Source organism: Silurus meridionalis, chromosome 11 (genome assembly GCF_014805685.1).
Source record: "Silurus meridionalis isolate SWU-2019-XX chromosome 11, ASM1480568v1, whole genome shotgun sequence".
Lineage (NCBI taxonomy): Eukaryota > Metazoa > Chordata > Actinopteri > Siluriformes > Siluridae > Silurus > Silurus meridionalis.
Window position 1 is genome coordinate 1,237,987 of NC_060894.1, and position 25,451 is coordinate 1,263,437.

At 36.4% G+C, this 25,451-nt stretch overlaps 2 protein-coding genes across 2 annotated transcripts in view; one reads left to right on the forward strand and one right to left on the reverse strand.

Moving 5' to 3' along the window:
• Positions 1–2,007: 2,007 nt before the first annotated feature.
• On the reverse strand, positions 2,008–7,868 carry snx18b (sorting nexin 18b). Its single transcript, XM_046860876.1, has 2 exons — positions 6,216–7,868; positions 2,008–3,384 (listed from the first exon to the last, which is right to left on the reverse strand). The coding sequence occupies exons 1-2, from the start codon at positions 7,645–7,647 to the stop codon at positions 3,146–3,148; spliced, it is 1,671 nt and encodes a 556-aa protein (XP_046716832.1). The 5' UTR covers positions 7,648–7,868; the 3' UTR covers positions 2,008–3,145.
• A 2,067-nt stretch (positions 7,869–9,935) lies between these two features.
• arl15b (ADP-ribosylation factor-like 15b) overlaps positions 9,936–25,451 on the forward strand; it is a 47,739-nt gene continuing 32,223 nt past the window's right edge. Inside the window, 3 exon segments of the mRNA XM_046860877.1 lie at positions 9,936–10,476; positions 23,510–23,654; positions 24,343–24,402. Coding sequence (XP_046716833.1) covers positions 10,372–10,476; positions 23,510–23,654; positions 24,343–24,402 — 310 coding nt within the window. The 5' untranslated portion in view covers positions 9,936–10,371.

Here is a 25,451-nt window from a genome sequence, read left to right on the forward strand (position 1 = left end):
TGCATCATAATTCATAACAGCCAATCATATTTCAGTATGCAAATGCAGACCATGCAACAGTGGTGTACTTGGAAAAAGGGCAACAATCCAATTCATATTTTTATTTTGTAGATTTCTCGTTGAAGCTGAAAGTGCTGTCTAGATCTTTTTCTAGCTCTTTTCTCCCTCACCTACCTGAACCTGTTTTAAACTAAATTAAATCATGTTCCTCTGAATAATTTCATGCCCAATTTGCTGTTTTTACTCAGAAGCTCAGAGGGGTGGAGCTGGGTTCTTGAGTGCGTGGGTGCTAGTCTGCTCGTGCGTATCAGTGCTGAAAGAAACATTAGCTCTGATAAATTATTCAGCTGCTGTGTGTGTGTGTGTGTGTGTGTGTGTGTGTGGAGGAGCTCAGTGGCTCTCTCAGCAGTCGGCATGGTAACAGAGAACAGCCTGACGTGTCTTCTCTCACTCAGAGTTACTGCACGAGTCTCTTGAGAATTGTGTGTTTGTTCTGGCATGTGGTTCTACAGTGTTGTTGCATAGGTATAACATGTTCTTGAATTGTTCTAGAATGCTGTAGCATAGTGTCTAAATGGTGTCATGCAGTTTTAGAAAGTTTTCAAGCAGTTCTAGAATGGTCTTGAAAAGTTGTGTGTGTCACATTGTTCTAAACTGTGCTTGAGTGCACCTAGAATGCATTCAGGTCATTCTAAAATGCTGTTGGGTCGTTCTAGAACGTTGTACAGTAGTTACAGAATTTTCTCTAAAATGTTGTTAGATAGTTCTTGTATATTTCACGATCAGTGGTTATTGTCAAGTTCTTCTAGAAAGTTGTTGAATAGTTCCAGAATTCTAAGTTGCTCTAAAATGCTGTTTAGTTCTTGAATGTTGTTCTGTAGTTATAGTATTTCCTATCATTTGAGATTGTTGTTGGATTTCTCTACATTGTGTTCAGTAGTTTTAATATCAACTTAAAGTTCTTTCTAGGAAGTTGCAGAATAGTTCCAGAATGTTGAGTTGCTCTAGAATGTTGCTTTGAGTAGTTTTTGAATTTAGTTCTAGAATTTTGTATAGCATTTTAAATGGATCTAGCTTTTGCTTTGTTGTTCTAAAATGTTGTCAGTTAATCCAGAAAGTTTTAAAATAGATCTAGAACGTCATGTTGTTGATGGTGATGTAAAATTCTTGAATGTTGTATTGCGCTAGAATTTCGTCCTGTGTTTCTACAAAGTTGTCCAGTTGTTCTAGAACTATCTTAAAGGGGCCTTTAAAAAATATTTTTTCAAGAAACTCACACTTACAGGTTCCAAACATGTGACTGATATGTTAACCATCCTGATGGTTGTGATTCCTGGTAAAAATCACAAGAGGTAATCATTTAGCTATTTTGCTAGCTAAAAATCATATACCATTAGAGAAACTGTCACTTCTTGTGAAATTAGGTGAGGCTGAGCTATTTTGATGTTTATTTTTATAATGAGAAGAAGTTCAGACTGAACAGGTTACTAAAGGTAAGACGGCACTCATTGATCTTGCCGATATCCGTTTGCATCCTAGAGGTTTAATCAGTGAGACAGTCTCCTCTAGCCATCTTTAATCTTTTAGGAACCTGACTTAAAGTCCAAAGAAACAAAAGGCCACAGCAAAACCAGATTTTTCTCTTTTTCAGCAATAATTCAGGGAATGTCCATTTTCCAGCATCACAATCTGAAGCAAAAAGAGTTCTGGCACGAGCACAGTGAAAAAAAAATCTCATCCTCGGATATTAATCTTATAAATAATAAACGCTGCAGTAAACCGAGCTCGAGCCACAACCCGAACCTCCCTGCCTCGCCTGGAATGTCCTCCAGATAACACAATTTAGGTCCACAAGGTTTTTTTTCTAGGTCACACTTTTCTCGAGTTACTCCTCCCTCTCTCTCTCTCTCTCGCCCTCTCTCTCGGCTCTTAATCTAAACCAGACACAGGGTATTCACACTGCATTAGAACAGAGTATGAAAAAAAGGAGAAACTCTGCAACACATCTGAGATTCATAAATACAGATCTGTATTTAAAAATGACTCAAGAAATAAAACTTCATTGAACTAAGGCACAAATTCCAGCTGTTAAAAACAAAACCACCGTTATGGTCCAAAAGCTGAAAGCGGGGTGAGGGGACGTGGTGCTGGGAAGAAAGAGATACAGGAAATGGGTTACGGGGTTCATGCTGACGAGTCATGCGTTTCTCTGACTGCGTAAAAAAAAATGGTTTCATATATCAAATGAGAAACGTTGAATGGAAACCAAACATGGTTAGATCATAAATGTTACTGGATTAAAAAAAGGCTTTAAAGACTGTACAAATGTGCACATGTATAAAACAAATCACTGAATATCCACTAAATAAATACTTCTGTAGGTAACTTTAAATCCTGAAAAGTAACCAATTTCATTTCATTTCAAATAAAGAAAAAACTAAAGGTATTATTTATAATTACAAACTCTAAAAACAAGTCTTTTTTTATTTAGCAATTTTTAAACAAAAATTAATTATAAAAATAAAAAAATTATAAGCACCTAAAAACTACAGCAAAAAGTAAAGATTACTAATTATAAAAAGTATTCATCATTAACATTTATCGATTTTTGTGATATTTTGATCTAAATTCTAAATTTAGATTTCTTAAACACTAAATAAATACATTTGTTATCCCCCATATCATTAAAAAAATTAGTATTATTTTTGTTATTAATATTATTTATTAATTGATTAATATTATTTAATATAATTGTTTTTATTGCCCTATAACTTCAGGAATGATGGTTAATTAAAATTTACCAACAAAGATATTTTTATAAGTTTTATATAGTGGATATTCAGGAAATTCACAAGTATGATATTGTTCATAATTTTGAATTAATTTCCAGTTTTAAAAAAAGATTAGGTTTTCTCATCTTAATTGTTTTTGCTATAAAGAGAAAAATGAGAGCGAGACATTTTGCATATTTCTGGGCCTCTGTTTTGATGTGTGTGTAAATATTATGTCCTGCACACGCGTTCCTGATCTTGTCTGTTTAAGAGACGTGATGAGAACGTCTACAGCGTGCGAACGTGTAAATGTCCTGATTGTGCATATTTTTTCAGGGTTGCTCAGACGAAGCGTTCCTGTCTGCGTTTCTGGTTTACGCCTGGTCGTACATGTGCAGCGCTTCCTCCAGCTTGGCTGTGATCCTCTGGAAGAAGGAGATCTGCTGCAGGAGGTAATGCTGCATCTGGGCCTTGAAGTCGCGTACTCGAGTGCGGTGGAAGTGCTGGATCTCGGCCAGCGTGGCACAGGAAATGATGTTGCAGCGCTCGTGGATGTCGTGTGTCGCCTGCATGTCTTTGTCCTTCTGGCTTTCCTTCGCTTTGGTTAGAGCTCCTAAAGGAGGGGGAAGGGCATAAACAATGGGTCAGAGGTCAGACGTGATGATGGGAAATCAGTTTTACACCGATTTGACCAATTGTGCTGGAAGTAAAAAAATTCCATCTTCAGAATCATCATCAGAATGTTGTTGTATAATTGAAAGCTTGTTTGCTTGAGTTGTTTGGTAATAAATATTAAATATTACGAAAATATCACTAAAAACCCCCGAAAATGACATAAAAGAGCAGTTTCATTCTAGGGTTGGGTTTGTTTTAAAATATGTTGAAATATTTGTGTGTTTTTTTTAACACCAAACAGAAACTCAAAAGAAAAAATGCCAACTTTTCCATTGGGCATTACTTGTTGGATGACCATTCAAAATAATCTTTCCTCCCAGGAATTTTCAAACTTCCCAATTCCCACTTGGTCATGAATGTAAGCGCAAAACTCATAACTCATAAAGATTTCCTACCACTTACAGGAATTTCCGAAATTCCTAGTTGGAAACTCGTTTAACAAGCGACATCAAGTCAACAGGGAAGTACAAACACACGTATTAGATTCAGCTCAATCAACATACAAACGCATTCATTGGATAAATCCACACAGCTCACTGCTTTTATACAACATAATTCCAAGATCTAAATTCCCACTTTCAAGGAAAATTAATAAAGCATTACTAAGTGATTACATCAGTAATATGCATATAATTAAACACATAATTAAATAAATTCTTAGGATTCCTGTGGTCTGACATTTCCTCAATTCCCTGCTGTATTTCCTACATGTAATATAATGCGAAGTTCCAACTTGTAACCTCACTGTAGTTTGGGACACACATGGTCCCGGGTCTACAAATCTTTATCAATGTAGTGTATATACTATATTTTACCCTTTAAAATAAATAAAACTATTGTCAAAGATTTGATGTGTTGAAAATTCAATCTGGCTCTATCTAATAAACACCTGGAGCTGAAACGTCCATGCAGGATACGAAAGCTGACCACAGATGCAGAGTAAATAAACGTAGTCTAACATGCAGTTCTTTCATGTGCAATAAATGATGGGCATTTCTCAGTCTCAGCAGGAGACGCTGGGTTTTAAACACAGCTGATGAAGTTGCGTTTTGGGTTTAAAAGGACTTATTGTTATTTAAATGTGGGCTACTGAAAGGAAACCCAAAGTGCACAAACTAGACGTGAATAAAATTCTCAGACAAAACAGTCTTTTTCACGACACAAAGAGCTGGAATGTCTGGCAACAGAAAACTGGACCTGGGCTTGTTTTCCGTTTGCCACTGGGCCAGTACCGAAGGTTCCACTTGGATGTTTTTTTTGGCCTGCTCGAAACAGGCAATGGCAGGATATAAAGGCACTAGAAGGGGCGGGATTAACAGCTGTGTTTATTGCTGATTGGTTACGTATTCAACAAAAATGAAAGGTAACACCAACTGAAAACATAAGTAGCATTTTTTTTTCTGTTTTGCTGTCCAATGTTATATGATGCGACATAAATGCAGGAAACAAATGTCAAATTTAAATATTACATATATGGACAAAAGTTTGTGGACACCTGAGAATAAGAATACAATGTGCTTTTTGAACACTTCATCCCAAATTTAGTCCTCGTTTGCTGTAATATCCTCCACTATTCTGGGAAGATGTTCCACTAGATTTTGAGGTGTGCTTGTGGAGATTCATTCAGCCACAAAGACATTAGTGAAATCTGGTAGGTGAAGTGAGAAGACCTGGGGTGCAGTCACAATCATCCTAATAGGGTTGAGGTCAAATCTTTAGAGAAGGCAATTTAAAATCACTCCAACCCATGATAACCAGATAACCTCAGCATAACATATTACGGATATATGAACCAATCAGATATGCTGGATTTATAAAGAGAAGCTAAACTCCGCCTCCTTTGTGTCTCTTCTGAATAACTTCACTGTGAATGAATAGAATAAACAATGTGAAGTCACTCGAAGGCATTAAGTAGAGAAATAAACTCATATTCTACTGCAATTACTATACCTTAATAGAGACAAAAACTCCACGTGTAAGTCGTGATTTTTTTCATTCATCTGAAACGTGCATTTAATGTGTACTATACACGAAAACCCTCTTCCAGCACGCTCAACTCTAAAACCTGATATTTTCATTGTGATGAATTCTACAGAAACCTGAACTGCACCATTCCACTCAGAACACACTTTAATCTGGACCTGGACAGGATAAGAAACTCTCGGAATCTCGGATTTATGGCATATGGGATTCTCAGGAATTTAGGCTAACATGCTCTGAGAACTCCAGCCTCTGAGGCGCCTGAATGATTGTACACACTCGATGAGAATTTCTTTTTTCTTTTGAGGTGAACGGGGGAAGAAAAAACATGGCTATGTCAAGGATGCGTCATGAGAGGAGAATTTCATGTGGTCAGGATATTGATTTGTGTGATTTGAGTCGATTTCATATGAAAGAAAAGAGTTGATGTTTTTTCCATATTAAATGACTCATCATTGGATTTTGTTTCTGGATCAATAACCTCCAGATTATAAATGATGAAGAGAATTTAATTTGTTGACTTTTTATCAATTTTTTGTTACAGGTTTTGTTACTAGAACAGAAATCGGAAATAGTAATTGTGAACTAAAGATTTTTTAACAGAAACCACAGTGTCTTTCTGTAGATACAGTGTGACCTACAAAATCTGCACCTCTCTTGCAGTTTGAACCATCAGGAACACCATATCTACTTCCAAAGATCTAATGAAAACAGACTTGGTTTTGCATCCATTGTGACTACACATCTGTCATGCACACAGCCATGCAACTTCCAAAAATTTCACCAAACCTTTCTGAACGTGGATGATGTCTGGGAAGTTTGCTAGATGTCCCTGGTAAATCGCTAAAAGATCCGACACTGGTTCCAGATCCTGCCGAGGTTGTTCAGCAAAGTAGTCCCCGATGGTCTCGTAGGTGGCCCCGGTGAACGCCATTGCTTGGTTCAGATCGACCGAATACGCCTGCTGGTCCAATTCGAAGGCCTGTCCGAGCAAGCGAAAGGCCTGTCCGACTTTCTGATACTCCTTTTTAAATCCGGTCATCTGCTTCCTTGAGAACTCCCCGATGGTCACATTGACTTGCACGATGTTCTCGTCCATCTTTTTGGTGAACGTTTTGAAGCCATCCACTTTGCTCTCCACCTCTTGGAGGTCGAGCGGGGCAGTCGGCGGGACGATGGTGAGGAAGAAGTTGGCACCCACCAGGTGATCTTTCTCGGCCTTGCGCTTTCCCTGCTTCCAGGTTTTCTCGTCGCTGCTGCTGCAGGTCAGAAAGTGCTGGAAGACATCGCACCTGGATAACACCGGGTGGCTCGTCATGTGGTTCATCCACCAGATCAGACCCTTCCTGCGCTTGCATATGAAGTCCTCCTCGAAGCGACCCGTAGCCTGCTTCTCGGGAAGGTGGGGAACCGAGATGACAGGAAAACGCTCCACAAGACGAGCGTACAGCCAGTCGAAATGTTTATAGCGGCGGTTGACGGGGTTTTGCGTGTGACTGGGCAGGAGGCCGTACGACATGTAACTCTTCATCCCCTTGAACTTGGTCTGTTTGGTCGGATCATCGATGGTGCACGTGAAAGGATGTGGGTTCTCTTGCCACTCTGGACCGAATTGACTCATGACCACGCAGATTTGATCGCAGTCTCTGACCAATCCGGATGCCTCACCTAAAACAAATGCCTCGCCACCTGATTTCACGAAGGTGGAGAACCTGTTGAGGTTTTTTCCGACCGTAGCCGAGCTTCGGGCCTGATGGCCGGCGCTGCCGCGTGAAGACACCGAGTTCGCACGACTGGGCTGGTGTTTGTGCTGATGGACTCTCGGGTCGTGACTCGTCGTTGCTGTAGTCGTTGTCGGGTTGTCGTCCCAGTCGTCGTCCCAGTCGTCATCGCTGCCTTGGCTGGTCGGATAACCGTGACTCTGAGGGGTGGACTCGCTTGACGTGTCCCCTCTCACTTGGCACACATGATCACTTCCGGTCCTGGGGCTATAGACGTTTCCAGCAGTCCCGTTACCTTGTAATGAAAATCCTTCTTCACTGCTTAGGATCTCCACATACGAAGCAGGGAAAAGTCCCGACTCACCACGGCTGTTTGTTCCTTCCAGCCATCCGTCCACTACGTCCTCGCTGTATAAAGTTAACATCTCGTTCTCCACCACTGAGATCTCTCCAGGATTCTCAGACACGAAGTCGTATAAAGCTCTTGCTCTGAGCGCCATGGTGCTGCTGCAGGGTTTGGAGGAGTTTCTGCTCGCCTGAACTTCACTCGGCTTCTTCTAAAACTTCCTGAAATAACTCAAAAGTTCCTCGCAATAGTAGCGAGCGGATTATTTTAGCATCATAAAGATTCTAACGTTAGTTTTTTTGGACAGAATTAAAGTCGGAGTTCTGTTGTGTCCCCGCCACCGCCGCCTCCTCCTTCTCCGACTCCGGTCTCCAGCCCCAGCGAGGGAGAAGTGACTCATGAATCGACTCTTTTGAACATTTTCCAAAAAAAGGTCAATTTTTTAATTATTTTTTTTATTTAAATTTTTTTATATACACAAACTAACTCTCATATATAATTTTAATGCATTATTCTGTATAGTTTGTGTATTTTATTTGTTTCGTTAGAAATTAAAACGAATTAAAAATCGTTGCCAGGTTTTAGATTGTTAAATGGACAAAATGTTGCACACAAGCACACACACACACACACACACACACACACACACACACACACACACACACATTTTTATTCCGTATTCAATTTAACAAATAAAATTTCATTCTCAGAAACGAGTGCGTACCAAAGAATCGATTCGGTAAGACGAGTCACAATGGTTTCTTATAAACAATGCTGGAGCTAATCTTGGGTGGAAAAACCCGATAGGAACCGAACAGATTTACAAAACTTGATTTATTTATTTATTTTTATATAAATTGCAGCACGATTAAAAATAAAACTAAAAAGCTCGGGTTCATTCAATCAAATCAATTGTTCAAAAGAATCGAATCGGTATAAAAATCTGAAAAAATGAAAATATATACTGTATATATTTTTTAGGGATATACAGAAGATACATACAGCAGACAAATTAAACATTCTACATATTTATAAATAATTATTATTAGTTATAAATAAATAGTAAAAACAGATGCTAATAGTATAAATAGTACAAACAATTATTTATATATAAAGTATAATTAGTTTATTGTATATTTTGGAAATTCGCCCTGGTGATTTTTTATTTTTAATTTTATATTCAATGATTAAAACAAGCTGGTCACAAAACTTGGCCAAACACTTTATTAATAAATATGACAAAATACTGAAATGATAGGTATAGTCTAAATGTTGTGCCATGTCATGTACAATGAAACTTGGATTCAAAAAATCCTGCCTGTGCTTCCTCCATACTGCAATTCCATCATGTAATGATTACACGACAAACTTGATACTGATGCATTAACAATCTTTGAGATATTGATTATGAGTTTATCTACGCAATATCATTCCTTTATTGCAATCAGCTTTATTGCACCTTTATTGCTTTGAATTGGGCTTTTATACAAACTGCCACGTATTCAGGGATAATATAGTCTTCAAAATATAGTGCGACTATAATGTTATAATAAAGTACAAAAATATTGAATTATGCTGCTTTACTATATTTTCAAATAATGTTTAAATTAACCTGACCGATAGATGGCGCCACAGCAATACTATTCAATTTACAGTCTTACCATACAGGCTAGCAGTTCCGCCATCTTGGAAAGGGCAATCTTTTACTTTATATATGAATTTAATATACAGAATCAAGTAAGGTCCTCAATAAAATAGGGGGATTCGATAAAATAATCGCCAATATCTCACATTAAAAGAAGAAAAGGCACGTTTTTATATATACAAGCTGACACAAAATGTGTTTTTTATTGTATTTGTATATAATGTCTTTTGTTTACTTCACATCACTTATTTTTTATATTTGACATGTGTGAAGTTCTTGAATTACTGTGTGTAATGTAATTATCGGGACAAAATATGTATGTTGGCTTTGCTAACATTGTAACTTGATTTAATTACAAATCAACATGTTAGTAAAAAGCTATTTATACACCATCATAATTTTTGTGATTCCATTATTTATGTTATGGGACATCAATTATAAAAACTCTGATGTAAATTCAGACTATAATGTGAACCAAATTTGGAGGCCCCTAAAAAATGACACGTTCTCATCATGGTAGGCATTTAAAGCTATTAGAGTGCTTCTATATTTCCTTTTTTCAAAAACATTTTCCAGAAATTTGGCTCAGTTACTCTATATTGTGTTTTTAAATAAATCCACACCACATACGCATATCTATTTCTTTATTTTTAAAAGTTGACACACACAATCCATGTATTACAGTATGGACCTATCCAAAATGGCGGACGCCACTGAGACCTAGTTCTACCAGGCGCGGAAATGACCCAGATCACGTGACCAGTACTCCGAAAACCCAAACAGGCTCCATATAGACATTTAGGAGCCGATTGGACTCAGGAATGTGGTTCGGTTTTGCAGAACAGATATGATATTACCTCAGATTTCCTTTTAAAAATTTGTTTTACGATTTATTTTTGCGCCAAATTAAGTTCGATTTGATGTTCGCGTGAGGTCTCGCGAGAGTACAGACGTGAGGTCGCGTTAGCGGCTTCATTTTTTGTACTCTGTTTTCAAAACCTGAGCACACACACATACACACACACACAGGCAGCCTGGAGTTTTGTAGTTTGTATTTTATATGGATATAAAAGTAAAGAGTGTTGATAAATGTGTAAAAGATATCTTAAAATCTGGAATGTAGAGCGAAAAGTAGGGATAGCCAGCGTTCATGTTTCTCTATCGCAGGAGAGGCGGGGAACCTAATACACACTGACGTATACACACACATGTACACACTGTATTAGTTTATGGATGCCGTCGCTTTTCACGGATTCTTTTGGAAGTTTGATTCTTCAGCTTGGATTTCACTTTCCTGAGGACGACAGAAGGATTTCGAGGCGTTACATGGATTATCTGGTAAAGTAACAAAACGAAAACAGCGACTCTTTTTCTTTCTTTCTATCGATTCTTTCTTCTTCTTTTTTTTTTTTTTTTTTTTACCTCAGATTGTAGGTTTGAAGCTAGCTGCTTTAGCTCGACGCCCTCCAACGGTCCTTTTACCTCACATGGACAATAACACCACAATTATTACCTCCACCTCCATCAATACAGTACATGTGTATTTATTTTGGTTTATTGTAAAATATTTTAGTTATACTTTATTTAAAAAATCTGACTTATTTCAGCGTTTCTCTGACTTTTTTCATACATATCTTAAAAATCCGGATTTATTATTATTATTATTATTATTATTATTATTATTATTATTTTACAAAATAACCAAAAAAATTTATTTGGTATTTTTTCCTGAAAAAAATAAATCTAAATATTATTATAATGTAAAGTCCAGACAAACTATTTTGTAAACTTGAGCTGGAAGTAATAGAAAATTGTTGTCCTAAAAATATATTTAATATTCAGTTAATTGAAAAAAGAAAAAAAATGTAACTAGTATAAATAATTTTTAAGATATTTAAAATATTAATAGCGAAACTTCAGTAAAATTCCAGACGAAATTATTTCAAACTGATAAAAAAAAACCCCCGAACTTATAATTTATGTGGTTATTTTAACATAAATTAAAAACAATTGCTATTGTTATTTCATATTTTAAATAGGAAAAAAAGAAAGACAGAAATGTCCAAAATGTTTGTCACAAACATATAATTGTGTACATAGTGCGTGAATGCTTCAGGGTCTCCCCATGGTGAAGTCGTAACCTCCTTGCAGATGCAGAATATGTATCTGAAATCAAGGCTTTCCTTGTTGATTAAAAAAAAAAAAAAAAAAAAAATTGGTTTTAGTTGAAAAAGAAAGTTGTTATAATAACATACAGCATTATTATGTGTGGAAAATCTCATGTTATTATTTATGTTAAATAAAGAACTGAGCAGTAGGTGCTATATAACACCACAGAACCAGGACAGGTATTTAATTACATGCTTATGTGGAAAAAAAAGGTATTATTATTATTATTTTTTTAAGTGATCTTGTTGATTATTAGTGTCTTTATAGGTTTTTAGTGCTGACTTTGACTGTAAAAGGCAACAATAGTGCAAACATATATAAAGGGGAAAAGTATTAGTTGAATTTTGATGTTCTGATGGTCAACAATATGATAAAATTTCTTGGGGAAAAAATGCTAAGCAATACGATATTGTTTAGAACATAAGTGTCTTGTGTTTCAGAGGTGTCTCTTTTGTGTTCGTAACACTAATACCATAATATATCAAGAAAAATATGTTTCTGTGCTATCTCTTATTATTAAAAAAATAAACAAGTTAAAGGTTTCTGATGTTTCAGTGCAGCCTCCTAGTGATTATAACAGTTCTGGTATTTTAGAGCGGTCTCATTCTGTTACAGAAAAGAATAATAATGCTTCTTTGGATTTTTTAGCTTTAATTTTATATACAGACTTGTACTAGGGTCATGATCACTGTACAGGATGTCGTGTCATGGCGTATTTCAATCGCTGTTCAAGCGCACCTTCACTTCTTTTACTGGTTTCTAGAGAAAATATATCAAATATACTGAATCAGATCAGGGCTGCTGAATCGTATATTATATTGTATATTTTATATACTGAATTGTGGTGTGTTGTTCTTGTTAGATTATATTGTGAATATTCTCTTGGGATAGACCTGACATTAAAGGAAACGACTTCTCTCCGTTCACACCATGAATCAAAATATTTGGGAAGTCAACTTGTGTGGAAAAAGAGAGTTGTGCGATTGCAAAAACAAAGTGAACCTAAGAAGAGTTGTCTCTTTTTTTTTTTTTTTTTTTCTTCATCGGTTGTCTGGTAAATCTGCCATCATCTTATTAGTGGATTTTATCGGCCAGTCTCTGTATGAAACGCTAATATAATCTATATTTTCAAAAAACATTGGATCGACCACTTTCATCATATAATCTGCTGCTGAACATGGAAGAATGTTATAACTTAATGATCTTTTCTGTGTAGTTCCTTAACCAGCTTTCTCTGGAATTTTCCACATATTTTCAGCCATCGATGTGGTCCTGATGCTCGCCTGCATTACAGGTAGATGGAAAAAATGTCCCGCGGTGTTCAGCGGGTTCTCAGCATGAGCTTCCTTCCCTCTCAGATGGATTATAAACCTCACCCTGCATTGTTGGCACATACATGTTTTCTCAGACTCTCTGAAGTTTCCTTCACACTGCTGACCATGTCAGTTTAATGATATATAGTGATGGACTGCTAGCATGGTTGCTATAGCTTGCTTTATTTACGGTTTATTTTAACTAGCTAAATGTGCTGCAAACTGTATTTGGACGATCAGTGAAATACACTTTATTGACAAAAGTTTGTGGACACCTGGCTATAAGATAAGCGTGTGCTTTGTGAACATCCCATTCCACATTTAGTCTCCATTATAACCTCCACTCTACTGGGAAGATGTTCCCCTCAGATAGGAAAAACACACTGAAGAGAGAAATAGCATTTTTTTTTTAAACCCTTGTTTCATACCTGAGCTTAAGAAAAGTATATGCGTTTTGAACATCTTATTCTACATTTAGTCGCTATGATAACCTCCACTCTTCTGGGAAGATGTTCCACTTGTGGAGATTTGTAGTAAAGTCAGGTACTGATGTAGGTGAGGTGAGGAGGCCTGGGGTGCAGTCAGTGTTGACATTCAGCCCAAAGGTGTTCAACAGGGTTGAGGTTAGAGCTCTATAGGATCTATATAGATCTTCCTCTCCAAAACATGTAAAGCAGATCTTCATGGAGCTGGCTTTGTGCAGGGTTGTGCACAGTTTCGAGTCTCCAACCTCAAGTTAACGAACAATTTCATGCTAAGACATCAAAAGACGCCCTGTACAATTCTGTGCTTCCAAGTTAGGGGAGGAACCACATATGGCTAGAATATTAAGTACTTTTTGTTGTTATAGTGTGCATTGTTTTAGTCACATGATTGGTGTCACAGTGATTTCATACTTTAGCATGTGGGGAAGTAGGCAAGAACAACTAATGCTAATTTCTTTTATTCTACTGAATCATGACTCAAACTTAGCGTTAAACTTTCTGATTGGATTACGAGTACTGAAAAGTTAGCTATGATGTTTTTCCTGCTTTCTGTTAATGCTAGCTCCAGGAAGAAACAGTTGATGCGTGAAGGATACTACTGTCAAACTCCTTTATTTTTCTTTTCTTTTTTTTTTCTTTTTTTTTTCTTTTTTTTTTATAAATACTCATTTAAAGTAAATTTTTTTAAAAATCTTTCTTTTCTCCTTTCTTCATCTTTGTAATTGTTTTCTGCTCTGGTTAAGGTCATCCAAATGCCATAAATATAGTAACCTCAGACGTTGTAATTTACCTGGTCAGACAAACACTACACAATATAAGAAGTCGATAATTATAATAATTAAAAGTGTATCGAGCTTGTCCAAATTTGATTGCCGACATACGAAAAAATCAGACGTTGCTGCCATTTGTGATCATGAGTTCGCTCAGATTAACAAAGTAAACCAGAGTCTGCTTTTTACACTCTGAAAGATCATTGCAACATTTTACTGTCTGAATCATGCTTTCTCAATGCTTTGGAATAATTTCATAATAAATCTACGGGTTTTTTTTTCTGTGAATTTTGGGGGGAAAAAAACTTTCATATCCTACTCATGCTCCAGAGTGTGTATATTTACGACCAAGATATCATTTTTAAACCCCAACATCTTCGACTTCAGATTATGTAATCTGCTCAGATTACCACTCTTCTATATCTGAAATATTCTGTGGAGTTATATTCGAGAAGCTTTAAAAAAAAATGTATTATTAAATAAAAAATAGGGAATATCTTTATAAAAATAAAGAATGCAAGTTGACACAAAGCCAAAGACAAACTAATCATTATCTTCAACCACTTAGGACAAAAGAAATAGTGGTGTATAAACAGATGGTTGAGGCATACCTTATTTTTTCATCTTCTTTTTAAAAATCTGTATTAGAATAAAAGTGAATCAGACCTGATTTTTTAGCCGATAACCTGATTGTTCCCTTCATGCTTCAAAGTGTCTGTGCACTTTACCTTGTATGGAGTTATGTGGGTGTCACTACATGCAAATGAGCCATGTCAGGAACACGTGTTCTGGGGAAAAAACAAAAACACAGCAACAAATAAATATACATACATATATATGTTCTGTACATATACAATACGAAATGATATGTATTTAAAAATTATTTGAATGAAAATATTAAAAAAGGACAAAAATTTCAACTTGGCTAGTTCTAGTATATTCAATTAATAATTTTTCTAAATATAAAAAAATACCTAAATATGCAAATAAATAATTAAAAGGACATTACTGCTACAACTTCACAATATTGATGAGGATGATGTCCAAGCCTTGCATATGTGATCAAATGAAATATATTAATTGTTCTTCCAAACACTTTGTAAATTTTCTTTCTTTTTTTTTTTTTTTTTTTTTTTAATTTTAGCACAGTAATGTTTTGTCAGGAGGTGACCGCCTCCATCCTCCAAACCTCCTGCAGATAACATCAAATAAACACCAGCATTGTACCATTTTCTAAACCAGTTCTTCTTGTGTTTCTGTTGTTTGTCCTTGTGGGTTTGTGGCTCTTTTTTATTTCCAAGATATGCGGTTTGAGGTCCTCCGTGGGTGGCGAGTGCAGGACGTTCTGCTCGAGCGACTCTTTAGTAGCTGCTGAGAGCCCAGGGGTAATATGGGTCATTAGTACCCTGTGTGAGCTTTGTGAGCTGCTCTTAGTGCTAATAGTGTGTTTACGGAGTCACATAATCAGCTTCATCTCTTTAATAGGTTCTCTGAGTCTTGGGACTTGGAGTTTTATTTCGACGACTTGGGTCAGTCAGGAGAAATGAGTAAGAACTAGCAAGAACTAGTGTGTTTATAAAGGGAAATCTGAGTATTATGCAGTGCACAGACCAACCTGTTTCATTAATCAACCCATAACATTTGATTCTTTAAAGGAGACTAGTGGTCTGTTGCATGGCCTAAAAGTTAAATTTTACAGTCCTCTGGGAGGTTGCCTGGTAGCAGTAGGAATTGGCCCCAATTTAGCAGGGAAATTGGCCAAGGTTTGGTAATTGGTTTGGGACAGAATGAAAAAGTGCTTATGTAAGGTTAAACAAATAATCTTTGGGAAGTATAAAGAAGACCCAGTGATGGTTAAAGGACATTGGCCTGGGTAGGGTAAAGATTGGCATAGGAGTGGTAAGAAATGCTCTGTGGGCAGTAGAATTAGGCCTGGGTAGGGTAAAATTGGCCTTGGGACATTAGACATAGGCCTGGGTTGGGTAATATTAGACTGGGGTCAGTAAAAAAATAGGCTTGGGTATGGTTAAATCATGGGTCACCAAAATGGTGCCGCAAGGACCACATGAGTCGCCCGCAGGCCTTTTCTAAAAATAGCTAACCATAGCACCACTTACCAGTGAGCTGCATCAAATTCTTTTTGTTGCTATTCTTTTTTCAATCACACTTGCATTGGTATTAGTAGTTGTAAGTTATACAAGTTTATATAAGTTATATAAATAAAGTTTTGCATATTTATATTTATCTGTTTCCTACCTTGTTAAATTATTGTTGATAATTATTGTGAGAAAACATTAACATGATCAGTGTCTTCACATAGATGAATATCATAAATTAATAATAATAACACATAATTAAAGGAGCAAATTTGTTATTTCAGAAGTGTGTATCAAACTGGTAGCTTTCAGTTTCAAAAAGGTTGGTGACCCCTGGGTTAAATTTGGATTTACCTGGGGGCAGTAGAAAAAGGCCTGGGTAGTGAATTATTAGATTAGGGCCCATAGAAATGGGCTTGGGTAGGGTTATATCAGCCTGGAGGCAGTAGAACTAGGTTTGGGAGGGTAGTATTAGACTATGTTTGTATCATTGCCACCAATTGCAATTTTACAGTTTGCTAATTAATTCCTATTTATATTTAATGCAATATATTTTGTTCCCACATTTAGTTAACTCATTAATGAATAGCATTAATTCCTGACCAGTCAGGATCCAGAATTCTGGACTGGCATGGAATAGAATTAGATGAATTCTGAGAGCTCTATTCATAATGCTTTGCAGATTCGTGTCTTTTCGGGCTAAAAAAAACAAAGACTGGCTGAAGTCGTAGTGGCGACCGGAACCACGTTATTCCACACACACTCCACTTCCGTGCTTTGATAAAGCAGGATATAGCCATCAGGTCTCGGTCAGGGTGGTGGTGGAGAAGTTTGAATTGGACAGCGCTCCCTGTGGCCTTGGCCAGCCCACCCAAGGGCATACTGGGAGACTGGACTAGCACTCAAACAGGATGTCATTCAAAAAGCGGCCTCTGTTGTGATAGGTGGGAACAGGGTGGGAATAGATCACGCATTAGGAACACAAAAGAGCCGTTTCCTTTAACTCTACAAGCCCCCAGTGGACTGTATTTATCGGGTCTCACACTGACAAGCTGACTCCCATCACGATTGTAATCTGTGCTCGTCATTCGCTGTATTGTTTGGATGAAAAATGGGTTTTATTTCTCAGAATTTGTCTGACTCAGTGGTGTTAACAAAACATTAGAATTAGAAAATAGTTCAAACCATAATTATAGCAGTTCCAAGCGCATTCATGCGATGCCAGGACGAGGAGGCTTGAGGTTTATCCAAAAGGTGTTAAGCGGGGTTGAGATCAGTGAGGTCAAATATCTGAAATAGTTTTCCTTTATTAGTTTTGTTTCTGTTTTAAGTTTGTTTTAAGGGTGTTCTGCCTTATACCTTAGAACTTTTTTTTTAAAGTTTGTTTTAAGGGTATTGCATGAAGACAATATATTCTTGTAAATGAGATAATTTATGGTGTTTTAAATTACGCAAATCATCGAGGCGACCAAACGGAACTCTTTATTTGTTTCCACACGGACGGTTTTAATTGCCGGGTTTGTGCGCATCATGGCGCATTTTGGTTCTCGATTTGTGCTCATCATTAAAACAAATGTTTAGTGATTTAAAAAAATTTTGGTGGAGTTTTTTTTTTTTTATCAGAGTAAAGACAGGACAGCGTGAATAAATGTGTGTTGCATTGAAGGTTTGTCGCCTTTTTTTTTTTTATTTATATTTTTTTCTAAAAATGGTCAAACAGAAATGCACTAATAAAAAAATAAAAATAAAATAAAATTAGTGCAGTTAAAATTAATTTGCATTAATGCATTATTAACACATTAAATTTGCCCTAATCATAAAAATAATAAAAATAACAATCATAATATTAAGCGACCCTAAAATGGTCATCCTCTGGTCACTGGTTTAAATTCATCTGGAAGGGCAGTCTGCTATTAAACTCTCGACCTCTAGTTGTGCTCCTTCAAACTGTGCTATCAACAAGAAATGCACTCAAATACTGTACGTATTGACGTTCAAACTATTGGACCGTAGCTGCTCTCGAAGTCAAACAAAGTTTGGGAAGTAAATATGTTGTTAAACAAGTGCTTCAACCTTCAACTCAGATGTATAGATATAATTACTGTTAGTCATTTTCGAAAAGGAGACCTAAAAACCTTATTTTAATCTGTTTTGACAGCTTGCACTGTAGAAATCTGGATTCTGATTGGTCAGGAGGTGTCGATTTGATTATGATTTTCTGTATTGACAGCTTTGACATTTTTATCCCCCAAATACGTGACAACGGTGGACATTAAATATAACCATATACAAATAAAACCAATGAATACTGTGTCTAGATATTGTCTTAATGTAAAATCATTTGTTTACCTCCAATCCTTTAAAATATATCCTATAAAGGTTTACTTTTTCAGGCTGAATTTGTTTACTTTTTACACCACTCGCTTCTTTTTTTTTTTTGTTGTTTGTTCATTGTGAAATCCGAGTACTATTATTTTCTGTCTGCATCACAGTCAGACAGCGTTGGTGTTTGTTTCGGAAGCAAAATCCGTCTGTAAACTTGGCACACTGGATGGCACACAGGCAGCGATAATCACCACCTTTCCTGCTCTCGCTGTGTGAATGAATAGAGTCTGTTCATTCTTTAGCGTCAACATTGCCTTTTGTGTATTAAGGAGGTCAGTGTTTCCTTCAAATACCGGTTCAGGACCTTCCTGTTGTTGGTTCGAAAAGTCTCACATCTCAGTGGAAATGCCAACCCGGTGCCAACACAACACCTTGCTCAATCTGTGTAGGGTAAAATGCAAAAATATTAAAAACTGAATGGAAATCCTGATCTCGATTTGTTTCTCAGTGCAATTAGATTTTGGATTCAGAAGTCAAATTTTTTTTGTTATTTTCTTTCAGAATTGATATTATCTATTAGTTAACTGTACTACCTAGAGGCACTCTAATGAAGCATCAATGAGGCTTTTATTCTGTTTTCTTTGTAAACCTTTTTTAATATATTGAGTCATATGTGATGGAAAGAGAAGAGGAAACCATGTTGCAGTTGTAAGTTTTTCTAGAGAATATTAGCAGGAAAATTGTAAGCAGGGAACTTTAAAAACATCAGACCACAGGATTGGTCATAGGAATTATCATTGCAAGACTGCATGGTTTGCTTGCTACTTTTGGCAAATAGTTATTTCTTGCTTGCTTGCTTGCTTGCTTGCTTGTGATATGTATGTTAAGTATTTTAGTTAAATTCCAACATCACAGTTCTGAAAAACACATTTTCTATTTACCAAATGATCTGGGAATCCATGTTTATAGTTTAATGTCTTCAGAAATAATGTTTTAAATGATTAGAAGTTATCAGGGGAAAGTCTGTTTCTTATGTGGTGAAAAAATGCAAATATTATAGGCGCTACTGACAATAGGGGCTTATTAAGCATTAAAGATGATCCACTATATAGACAAAAGTATTGGACAGCAATATATGCAGTTTTACCCCAAACTTGAGCAGCCTGCTGTAGAGATTTGACCTCAATCTGACTGAACACCTTTGAAATGTATTGTATTGCTGACTGCACCTCAGGTCTTCTTATCTACATCATTTCTGACTTACACTAAAACCCTCATGTCTGAATGGATCCTCATTAACCCCCACGACACCTCCAAAATGTAGTGGAAGCATCTTTACAGAAGAGAGTAGGTTATTATAACGGCAAATGAGATGTTAAAAAACACAGCATTCTTACAGTTTAGCTTTTTTAACAATTAACATTTAGAAGGATAAAACAGCTCTCTTTAAAGGCAAGTTGACCGTACAGAAAAAAGGAAATGAGTTCTGGATGCCAAAGAAACCTGAAGGAAATCCAGGATTATATATAGACCTCTATAAATAATTGACACATTAACACAAAAATTATTTATTTTAAAGCCTCACTGTAAAATTGTAAATTGTATCTGACTTACTGACAGACGCTTATAAATGATTTAGATAAGAAATTATAAATGTTATGTAATTCCTTTCAAAATAAAAATTGTTTCCTTTTCCGTTTTAAAAAACATAATTAAAAGTTTCCTCCAGTGTTATGGCAGGGAAGTAATCTTTCAGACATCCATTTCCTTATTTTTTACATATATATTTAAGGAATGGATATTTTCCAGGTCAAACACACTCGATTTTTTTGGTTTCTTATCAGATTCCTTCCTTTCATGCTGATGTTTTCGCCTGTGTTTAAGACTCAGGTGGAGACTGGGAGAACAAAACAGATTCAGCTCAGTATTTAAGTTTTTGGTTTTCTTTTCTTTTTTTTCTTTTTTTTTCTTTTTGCTTTATAATGTATGTATTTACTTAAACATTTTTCTGGCATTTTTTTAGGATAAACAAATGAGTTTCATTTTTTAGTAACAAAAATATATATATATATTTTTTTATATTAAATTTTTTTTTAAAGATTTGTACTTAAAAAATATATGGAAATCATTATAATATATTGTCATATTGCCCAGCTCTGAGGACAAGGACTTAGATTGTGTGCGTGTGTGTGTGTGTGTGTGTGTGTGTGTGTGTGTGTGTGTGTGTGTGTGTGTGTAAAGAATAGTCTATATGTAAATTATGTAAATTTCTTTCTTTATGCATTGTTAACTTACTCTGTTTTTTCTGTCTGCATACGTGCACACACACACACAAACTCACACACACACACACAAACTCACACACACACACACTGCGTTTCCTCTTTTTAGTTTGTGTTTATTTTATAAAAGTTATTATATTCACTTCAAATGTAAAATGTTTTTGACGTCACCTAGTGGTGGTGATGTTACATTACACTGAGTTAGAGCTGAATCAGTGTTTGGCAAATAGACAGGAGGCGGAGCTGGAGATGGAAAAGCTGATTAGAAATTAGAGTGGACGTTTTCCAGACAAGGTGAGCGGTGATATTTGATGGTTTGGTCATGTGAAGAGGAGGGACAGGGGGGTATATCGGTGCAAGAATGCTGGAGATAGAGCTGCCAGACAGGAGGGAAAGAGGAAGGCCATGGAGGAGGTTTATGGATGTGGTGAGGGAAGACGTGCAGGTAGTTGGTTTGAAAGAGGCAGATGTAGTGGACAGGGGGGTATGTAGACTAATGAGCCGCTGTGGAGACCCCTAATGGGAGAAGCCGAAGAAGACGACGATTTTCATCTTACTGTTACAAAGCACTGACATAGGAGCTAATTTAATAAATATTAAATGAACGTTTTTCTGCTGTACAAAAAACTTCACTGCTATAGATTGCTATAGAAACGATAACGTGTCAGAAGGAATGCATTCATATTAACGTGCGCTACTGTCAAAGCTGCTATTACAGAGAATAAATCAACACCTGACCAATCAGAGTTCAGAATTATTTCTCCACAATCTCCTGTATTTACACAGGCTTTACTTCATACAGACACTAGAGGACAGCATCGTCCTGTAGCTGATCCTTTATTTCATTAACTCGCATCTGTGTGTGTGTGTGTGTGTGTGTGTGTGTGTGTGTGTGTGTGTGTGTGTGTGTGTGTGTGTGTGTGTGTGTGGTTTGCACCCCCTCATGTGCTATACATCTGGATACTACAGCAGACCTCGTACCTTTTCCCCAAACCCAAGAGTGACCATGACTCTTTATTTATTTTTTAATTTTTGATAATTAAAGGAAATTTTGTTTGTTTTTTCTGTTTATTTATTTTTTGACATTACAGAATGTTTCTTTTTTCTTTCTTTTGTGGGCTTCTTTCCACATTGTTGATAAATAATAAATCTTTCTTTAGTGCTCTTTTTCATTAGTAAATTACAAATTCATTCTTTGTTTTTTATTTCGATTACGTTGTTGTTGATTAGAATTTTTTTTTATTTTATTAATGTACTACATCCTTACATGAATCTGTTTTCCTTCTTCATGGCGTTAATACATGCTGAATCCTATGTTTTTGATTTTTTTTTTACATGGTTGAAGATTTCTTTCTTTCTTTCTTTCTTTCTTTCTTTCTTTCTTTCTTTCTTTCTTTCTTTCTTTCTTTCTTTCTTTCTATTTAACATTACATTTATTTCCTAATTTTTGTTCTGTGATGACATTTAATGTGGCCCTGAAATAAAAATCTGAATATCTGTTGTGTTCATAGACGACTGACATCTTTCCTTCTTTCTTTCTTTTTTCTTGATAATTAAATCACTCATGTGTTTATATGTGTATATGCTCCACCCCTGGGGGCTTGTCTTGATCTACAGTAGCGTCAGTAAACGTAGTTCATTGATGTGTTGATGTACATCATCTCCATAAGGAACAGTTGGGACCATCACGTTTACATCTCTCTCTCCCTCCCTCTCTCCCTCTCTCCCTCTCTCCCTCTCTCTCTCTCTCTCTCTCTGCGCTACATTGACCGTGTCATCTCTAGTTCAACTTTTGATATCATTGACAAACGCACTTTGAGAGGCCCAGCCATGATAAGTCTGTGTTTCCAGTCCAGGCCTGGTTGGTGACCTCTGTATGAAAACACACACACACACACACACACACACACACACACACACACACACACACACTTCACTAACAGGTTCTCTGTGAGCTTTGATCTGCGATTCTGCTATGTCGTTTTTGATCTGCTTTATTGGAACCATTTTACGGGACAAGAAGCTGTATTAATGCGCCCGTTGTTCAAAATATCCCGTCATGATGTTTAATTACTCTCTGACAGCAGCTGGTGTTTAGAGTTCTCTGGAGTTGTTTTGCTTCATGCAGTGAAGTGTTTTTTGTTTTTTTTCCTTCACAGTATTGTCATGGTAATAGACATGGTAATAGACGTGTTAACTATATACTGAAATGTAGTTTTTAGGAGGAAGTCTTTGGTTTAGGTATGGGAGACCTGGTATCAGATACCAGGTATGAAGTTTGGGGTATAGGATATGAGCTATTACATATTGTTCATGAGGAATAAGTAATCAGGTATTGGATGTGAGGTATCTGGTATTAGTTGTAGGGTATTGGTTGTGAGAATGAGAGCGTGAGGTATAAGGTAGAGAGCATCAGATGATATCAGGTACCTGTTATTGAGTATGGGGTATCAGATATTATTTGTGGGTTGTGAGGGATCAGTTTTAGGGTATTGGGTATGAGGTATAAAATATTTGTTTTGTGCTGGACTCACACCTGTAAACAATCCACCAAATCAACATATATGCATGTATTCTGATTAATGATCAAAACAAAGCAGACTCTTCTATAAAACAATATAACTAAAAATAAAACAAAAAATATTCCTGAGATTTGTTTTTTTCTTATTCAGTTTGCACTTAAGTGATCATTTAAAACAATTAAATACAAATAATTAAATAATTTAGTGAAAAATGTATTGCTTCGTCTTTTCTCTCTCTCTTTGTTTCTTGATGCATGTATCTTTAATTTTTTAAATCTTTTCATAACCTCAAAAAATATTTGCTGTATTTTCTCTCTCTTTATAAATACATTTTAATATTTATTTTTTTTTTCTTTCATGTATTTTCTCTCTCTCTCTCTCTCTCTCTCTCTCTCTCTCTCTCTCTCAGTGTTTCAGAACTCTGTGCTGTAAAGGTCCGCCCCCTCCCAGACCAGAGTATGATGTAGTGTGTATCGGACTGACGGGCTCTGGAAAGACCAGCCTGCTGTCCAGACTGTGCTGCGAAGCCACAGACACCATTGTACCTACTACAGGTCAAAACAAACAAACACACACACACACACACACACACACACACACACACAGATCTAACCACCATCCCAAACACTCAAACATTTCACAGACATTTTATAGGAAGTGGTTGTGTTTTTTTTTTTTTTTCTTCTTTTTTTCACTATAATGTTTGATGATTTCTTTTAAGTCAATATCGGCGTAGTTTTGAAGCAAGTTAAAAATGTGAAAACCACAGTGAAAATTTATACTTTAATTTAGTCCACATTTGTTTCCTTCACTCTTCAGGGAAGATGTTTCACTAGATTGTGAAATGTGTTTGTGGAGATTTGTTAATAAAGTCAGGCACTGATGTAGGTGACATGAGGAGGCCTGGGGTGCAGTTAGCGTTCACCTTGATCCAAAGGGGTTCAGTAGGGATGAGGTCAGAGCTCTATAGCAGGAGATCTTCCACTCTAACCTATGTAAAGCATATCTTCATGGAGATGGCATTGTGCACAGAGGCACCGTCATGCTGCAACAGGTTGCATCTTCTAGTCAAAAAGAAGGAAACAGTTGTGGTAACAGTTTGAGGAAGAACCACATGTCTGTCATTCCATCATCTTCTCTTCATGCATTCTATCAGGAATTTTACTGAATTTCTGTATTGGAAGAAAATCTTTCTTTGTGATCTGATTTTTGAAGTGTTTGATGATTTGATTTCTTTTGCAGGTTTCAGCATTAAAGCTGTGCCGTTCCAGAACGCCATCTTAAACGTAAAAGAACTGGGAGGTAAGCGGCACACACGATGGGTGTTATATGTAACTGTTAAACAGAGTAGTAAAGCAAACATTCGCCTCAGTAGACATTCCTACATTTTCTCAGTCATGGATTCTCGTGTTAATGGATTTATAACGTTTAGCACACATAAAACAGAAGTTATACATTTTTGTACCAATTTTAAAACAAAATATTTGATCACATAAGCCTGAATACATGAATCATTAATAAATGTTCAAAAATTATATTTGGAAATACAAGAATAAATATAACTGCAAGCAGCGATTAGCAGGGATCAAGCAACTGAGATACTGAAGGTCTTAAGGACATTAGAGTTACACCGAGTTCCGTTGTAATACACCTCTGGTAACGTTGTCTAACAGGTGCTCAAAAGTAATTGGCAGATGGTGGCCATGTTTTTTGAGATACGCAAATATCCTCATGGCACCTTATGTCACATTGGAAAGAGACACTGTGTACCGAGTATCAAGTTGATCGGATGAACGTTTGCGTAGTTGTAGCCGTTTATTATTTTTTCTTTGTTTAGCACCACCTAGTGGCAAATCTATGCACTTTTCTTTGTTTTGACGCAAGGATTCCAAGGATCCGAGTCTACGATAAACCTTGTACGATCTATGGTCATAAATGTGTAAAATATTTGGGCTGTAGCGCCCCCTTTTGGCCAACTTTGTTCATACTTTGTCAATCTTTTCCCAAATTGCTATTGCACATATCTAACACAGATGTAGGTAAGCACTCACTAGCAGATGTGTGAAACATTACTATCCAGTTGTTTTTAGTTTAGTGTAATGAATCAGAGCCCCTCCACCACCCCACCTAATACACACACACACACACACGCATGCATGCACAAAAACAGTGTGGAGCGAGCTGGAAGTAGAAATGTTTACCAGAGGCAGCTTGTGGGACACTTTGCCCCAAAATGATGCCCAGTCATTTGTCAGTCTGAGGTCACCTTTGGTTGAACCTGTAGTGAAACAAAACACAGTAAAACACAAATAAAAACAAGTTATATAGAACAGACAGTTAATGTGTTTAGA

Excerpts from the sequence above, each read along its gene's own strand:
- snx18b (XM_046860876.1), bottom strand. The coding sequence starts at position 7,647 with ATGGCGCTCAGAGCAAGAGCTTTATACGACTTCGTGTCTGAGAATCCT. Across the intron at positions 3,385-6,215 it reads CATCATCCACGTTCAGAAAG|GAGCTCTAACCAAAGCGAAG; the intron begins GTTTGGTGAAAT and ends CCCCTCCTTTAG.